Below are 5,758 nucleotides of genomic sequence, written 5' to 3'. Positions count from 1 at the left end.
TGGAATTCGCTCTCTCCCCCTCTCTCCGCCCCTCCCCCGCTCATGCGCACGCACTCTCTCTCTTTCTCTCTCTCTCAAAATAAAATGCTTTAAAAAAATATCAGTTTACTTGTTTTGGAAAACAGAAAAGTTAAAGAATCATTCACACAGATGTAATATTTTAATCATTATATACTAGCAACTCTTACCATTTACTTCTTAAAGCAAAATTGAAATGAAAATATTATCACATCAGAAATTGAAAACAGATAATTCTTTCATATATTGTAAGCATAGAAATACCATTTTGTAACACTTAGAAAAACATTTGTTGCTGTATATAAAAATATCTTTGATAATACTAATTTTACAAGAACGAGGATAACTGAGACCCTTAGGAAACAAAATGTGTCCACTGAATGATGGTTTTACGATTATCAGGGGAGGAATCATTTCCTGTGTAGTAGTATTCTTTTCATAGCCTCTTTCACATCTCTGTTTCTCAGACTGTATATTAGAGGGTTTAGCATCGGTATTACCAGTGTGTACAGCACAGCTACAATCTTGTTTGACTCTGGAGAGGAGATAGCCCCAGGCTGGGCATACATGAAGAATACAGCCCCATAGAATAAACTCACCACTGCTATATGGGAGCCACAGGTGGAGAAGGTCTTACCCCTGCCATGGGTTGAGGGGATCTTCAGGACGGTGGACAGGATGTAAGCATAGGAAACCACAATGACGGTTGTGGTGGTGATGATAATGACGGCCGAGAGAATGAACAACACAATCTCGTTCACAGATGTGTCCGCACAGGAGATCTTGATCAGGGCTGGGACGTCACAGAAAAAGTGGTCTAGTCTGTTTTCTCCACAGAAACGCAAACTGAAGGTGAAACCTGTTTGAACCATGGAGTTGATGCCTCCACAGATGTAGGATCCAGTCACCAACTGAGCACAGACTTTCTGGGACATGTGCACAGGGTAAAGGAGAGGGGAACAAATGGCGGAGAATCGATCAAATGCCATGACAGCCAGAAGAAAGCCTTCAGTTGTGACAAACAGGGCAAAGAAGAAAAATTGGGCTGCGCAGCCATTGTAAGAAATCTTCTTTCCCTTAGATAGGAAGTTGGCTAAAGTTTTGGGAGCAATGACTGTGGAGTAGCAGAGATCTAAATAGGACAAGTTTCTAAGGAAGAAATACATAGGCATATGAAGTCTGGAGTCCACCTTAATGACAATTATCATGCTAATATTTCCCACCACAGTGACCATGTAGATCAGCAAGAACACTAGGAATAAGAGGATCTGTACTTTTGGAGGGGTTATGAATCCTAGTAGAACAAACTCAGTCACTTCTGAGTAATTCCTGTTAGGCTCGCTCTTCATGGCTGAGATGTAGGTGGAATTGGAGAGGTGGTAAAAATGAAAGAAATGAGTCATCAGAATACTTGTTTTAGGAAAAATAACTAAAACCCAGCGTGGAAAATTTTCATCATATTGTTTCCAATAAATCACACAACACCAATAAAGGACAGATTACTGTTTTTAAAAAGTCTTCCTAATGAAGAATCCAATCTCATTGGTCAGCCTCTTTAGATATACTTATTTTGCAAATAATGAGGATGTGCCCTCAAGGTGTACTTTGGGGAAATGGAGATTCCAGGAAACTGTCTGGAAACAAGAGCTTCCTCTTTGTTTTCCCTTCTTGATTTATTATCAGTTACTGCCATTGAAAGTTGGCTCTTCTAGTGGACAATATTTCTCACAGACATTACAATGCACTTAAATTGTCATTTGTAATGCAAATCCATTCAATTGATGGTCTCATTTTACCTTAAAGAAATAATTTAGTTTCCTTATCTATTATAGAAAAATGATATACTAATACTGTATCTATCCATCTTTCTTATATGGAGAGAAAACCTTCAAATTCTGACCAAGGCATCATCCTTTTACCCATTAATTTCATCTTCTTATTTCTTCCATTATTTTTGTCCCTATAGTGACATGCACTTTAATGCACAGTTCATCTGCTAAAAACAGAAGTGATTCTTGCATATATTTTCTGAACACAATGTAATCAGATTTTTATTTTTTTCTCTTCTTCTTTCCTTCCTTCTTTCCCTCTCTGATTCCCTTTGGAATTCACAGAGTGGAATGCAAGTGAGGATTTCTAAGATCTTGGGTAGCGATTTTTCTATCCTCTCAGAAACAGACAAATCTAACAAAAAATACAAAGATCTGTGAATGGGGAGGATAGAACACACACAGGACAATTTAAAGATAGGTATAAATGGAAAAAAAGGAAGAAATATGTATTTAAACAAGCTTACATTATATTGATTTCAGCATATACTATTATGGCTATAAAGCATTCTTAAAATATTGTGGTAGAGGGAGGAAGTAATTTTTATTTTATTTTATGTATGGGGAAATTAAGACAAAAACACATTTAAAAGGCTTCTTTAGAGTCATGAGATTGAGCAGCAAAGGGGTTTACTATTCAATAATCAAAACATGTAAAAGAAAACTGGCAAACAAGAAATTCAAAGATTCACATACTATGAAAATGTCTTTTATAATTTTATAAGTATAAAAATTATAATTCTGTGTATTTACATAAATCATTATGTAAATTATAGAATTATAATACATAAATAAAATTATATGTTATATAAATTATAAAATGCCTTATAATGTCTCTTGTAATTTTTATTGTTGTCACTGGTATGGTTTCACTAATTTGACATTCTTTTAAGACAGTTGGGACTATGGAAGTATATTAGAGTCAATTTGGTTCAGTATGTATGAAACTTACTTTCTTAAAAAAATTAAAGGTTAACAGAAATATTGACTGATTGATTTTAGCAGGCAGGAGAATCACCAAAATATACTCTGGTAGGGCCTATCAACTAGAAAAATGCATGGTTTCCTTAAATTCATGTTTTACATGAAGAAGTTTCTGACTTCAACAGAAAAATTGGGAAAAAAAGAAAGATATAACTAAAATTATCTAAAAAGGAAGTGTTGAGAATAAACAAATTAAATATAAATGATATTCTTAAGAATGAACACATTTCTTACCTTGTAAACCTTCTACTGCATGTGAAATCATGAAGAAACAAAAGCATGAAAAGAGGCAAACTTTAGTTTAACAGGAAGTCTTCCTGCAAAATGGATTGTATTTCCTCACTGTTCAGATCAGAGTCCAATCACTAAGATGAACAAGTACCAGCAACAATTGTAATTTGTCTCTCTCTCTCTCTCTCTTTTTTTTTAATGTGCTCTTTCATTGATTAAATCAACCAGACCTGGGGTGGCTCCTAAGAGAAGTTCTCTCATGAGGATGGAAACCAAAGTGGTGAGCATTCCCTCTGCAAGATATTAACCAGGGACAACAGTCTCTCTCTCACCAGTAATGTATTTTGTATCAGAATGCAAAAGAAAAATGAGGAAAGAAATTATTAAACTCAACAGAACTTTGGAAAGTTAAAAGGGCTCTCTTGAGGAGATGAGAAGTACCTTCTACTTACTGAACAAAATTAATAAAAACAATAACAATAATAACAAACACATTTGGATGAGAAGTACTTGATTCTTTTTTCTTAAAAAATTTTTTTAATGTTTATTTATGTTTGAGAGAGAGAGAGAAAGAGACAGAGCACAAGTTGGGGAGGGGCAGAGAGAGGGAGACAGAACCTGAAGCAGGGTCCAGGCTCCCAGCTGTCGGCACAGAGCCATGAGATCATGTCCTGAATGGAAGTACAATCTTGGACTGAGTCACCCAGGCGCCCCTGATTCTTTTTTTAAATTTCATGATATATAGAAGGATATTCACTAGTTTTCATTTGAGTAGATAAACAACCCTTACTTTTAGAAACTCATTTCTTAACTCTACTGTTAATACAGCATGCTGGTATTAGAAGAAAATTTTATGCGGAGAATAATCTAAACAGTCAGTTAAAGAGTTTGGGGAAACGCGGGGGTGCGTATTTAGAAGTAGTAACACAGAGATGGGCAAGAGGAGGCAGTCATACCTCCATCTATGATTTCAAGACAACAGAAGAGGTGGCTTAAAAGATCCCAGAAGCCTGGAATTGCTTCAAGAGTGAGCACCAGGGTGGGGTGTGCCCACCTGTGCCAGAACCAACAAGCAAAAAACCTAAGGAGCACACTGAAAGAGAAGGAAACTCCCCCTCCTCACACATCCTTAGTTCTGCTGTCAGTGTGAAAGCAGCGTCTTCAGGATCCTAGAGATCCTTCCCACTTTATCCTGACAATGTTTCCTTTAGTGAGGACAACTTTCTTTGGTATTTCTTGTGGCGCAAATTTGGCATGACACATGCTCTTAGTTTTCCTTTAGTCAGAAAGTTCCTTTTTTTGCCTTCAGTTCTGAAGCCCATTTGTCCTGCACATGCTTGTTGGTTTGGTCTCCCCTCCTCCTATCTTTAAGTGCTTTAAAGATGTTGTTCCATTGTCTCTGGTTCGAATTGTTTCTGACCAAGGTGTATGATTTAACTTTCATTTGCTTGTGTGTAATGTCTCTCTTTTCCCCTCTTGACAGTGTCTCTTTTTCACTCACCTTCAGATTTTTATTCTGATGTGTTTTATTTGGTTTTCTCTCTGTTCATCCTGCTTGGGATTTTGCCCATTTCCTTGCATCTGTGTGTTTAGATTTGTCATCAACTTAGAGAAAATTTTTGCCCACCATAGTTTCTGTTATTTTTCTGGCCTCTCTTTTTCCAAAATTACATGGGTAATATTTTTTCAGTTGTCATTGAACATCTGTTCTTTTCTATTTTTTCCTTTTTAACTCAATCTTAGGCTTGGTTTGTTTCTATTGCTGTGTATTCAAGTTTAAAATCTTTTTCTCCTGGTATGTTTCCTTTTTCTCAGTAGTAGTCATTTACCACTTATTATGCAATCTCTAAAAATATTTGGTTCATATATTTTCTCCAGAGTTTAATTTTTTTGTGATGGAAAGCAAATCTATAAAAGCTATGCATCAATAACTAGATGTGGAAAATCTTAAATCTATTTTTTAAAAATATTGAATGACTTTAACATTTCTAGTACATACACTTCAGTGAGATTGCATTATTCTTTTTTTTACTGAAGTATTTTATTTATTGTCTGTTTAGACTTTTGACATTAAGTTTATGAGTAAGATTTACCTATAAAGTTTAATGTCCTTATGACACTTATGAGAGACTCAAAACTATAGTTAGAGAGTATTTCCTTTATGACTATTCCTGAAAGAGTTTATGTACAAATGATCTTATTTCTTTCTCAAATGTTCAGAAGTAAACACTGGTGAAGTCATTTAGGCAAGAACTATTCTTCATGTAAATATCATTAATGAAATTCAATTTCTTTAGAAAATATAATTAAAAATTCATACTTGTCTTTTACACATAATTTTGTCCTACTTAAACTATTTTTATTTAAAAAATCATCAATTTTTGGTAAAAATATTTTTTTATCAATATCAGCAGAATCTGTAGTGCCATCACCTTTTAATTCCTGATTCTTGTGATTTAATGTTGCTGTTTTTCCTTCATTAAATTGGCTAGGATTTTATACACATTACTAATTTTTCAAAGAATCAATGTCAGACTATGTGGCTATCCTATATTATACATATTTTTTTCTAATTAAGTAATTTTTATCTACATTATTTCTTTTCTGTTTTTGTTGTTTTGTGCTTTTTTTTTTTTTTACTGTTTATTTATCTTTGAGATAGAGAAAAAGAGTGTAAGTCAGGGAGGGGCAGAGAT

The 5,758-nt window shown here is 34.6% G+C and overlaps 1 protein-coding gene across 1 annotated transcript; it reads right to left on the bottom strand.

Moving 5' to 3' along the window:
• Nucleotides 1–428: 428 nt before the first annotated feature.
• LOC102963093 (olfactory receptor 12-like) lies at nucleotides 429–1,367 on the bottom strand. The gene has a single exon (XM_007081568.3). The coding sequence runs from the start codon at nucleotides 1,365–1,367 to the stop codon at nucleotides 429–431; it is 939 nt and encodes a 312-aa protein (XP_007081630.3).
• Nucleotides 1,368–5,758: the final 4,391 nt, after the last annotated feature.

Source organism: Panthera tigris, chromosome B4, assembly GCF_018350195.1.
Source record: "Panthera tigris isolate Pti1 chromosome B4, P.tigris_Pti1_mat1.1, whole genome shotgun sequence".
Classification (NCBI taxonomy): domain Eukaryota; kingdom Metazoa; phylum Chordata; class Mammalia; order Carnivora; family Felidae; genus Panthera; species Panthera tigris.
The sequence above is the reverse complement of the archived record's forward strand: the minus strand, read 5'-3'. Positions and strand labels throughout refer to the sequence as shown.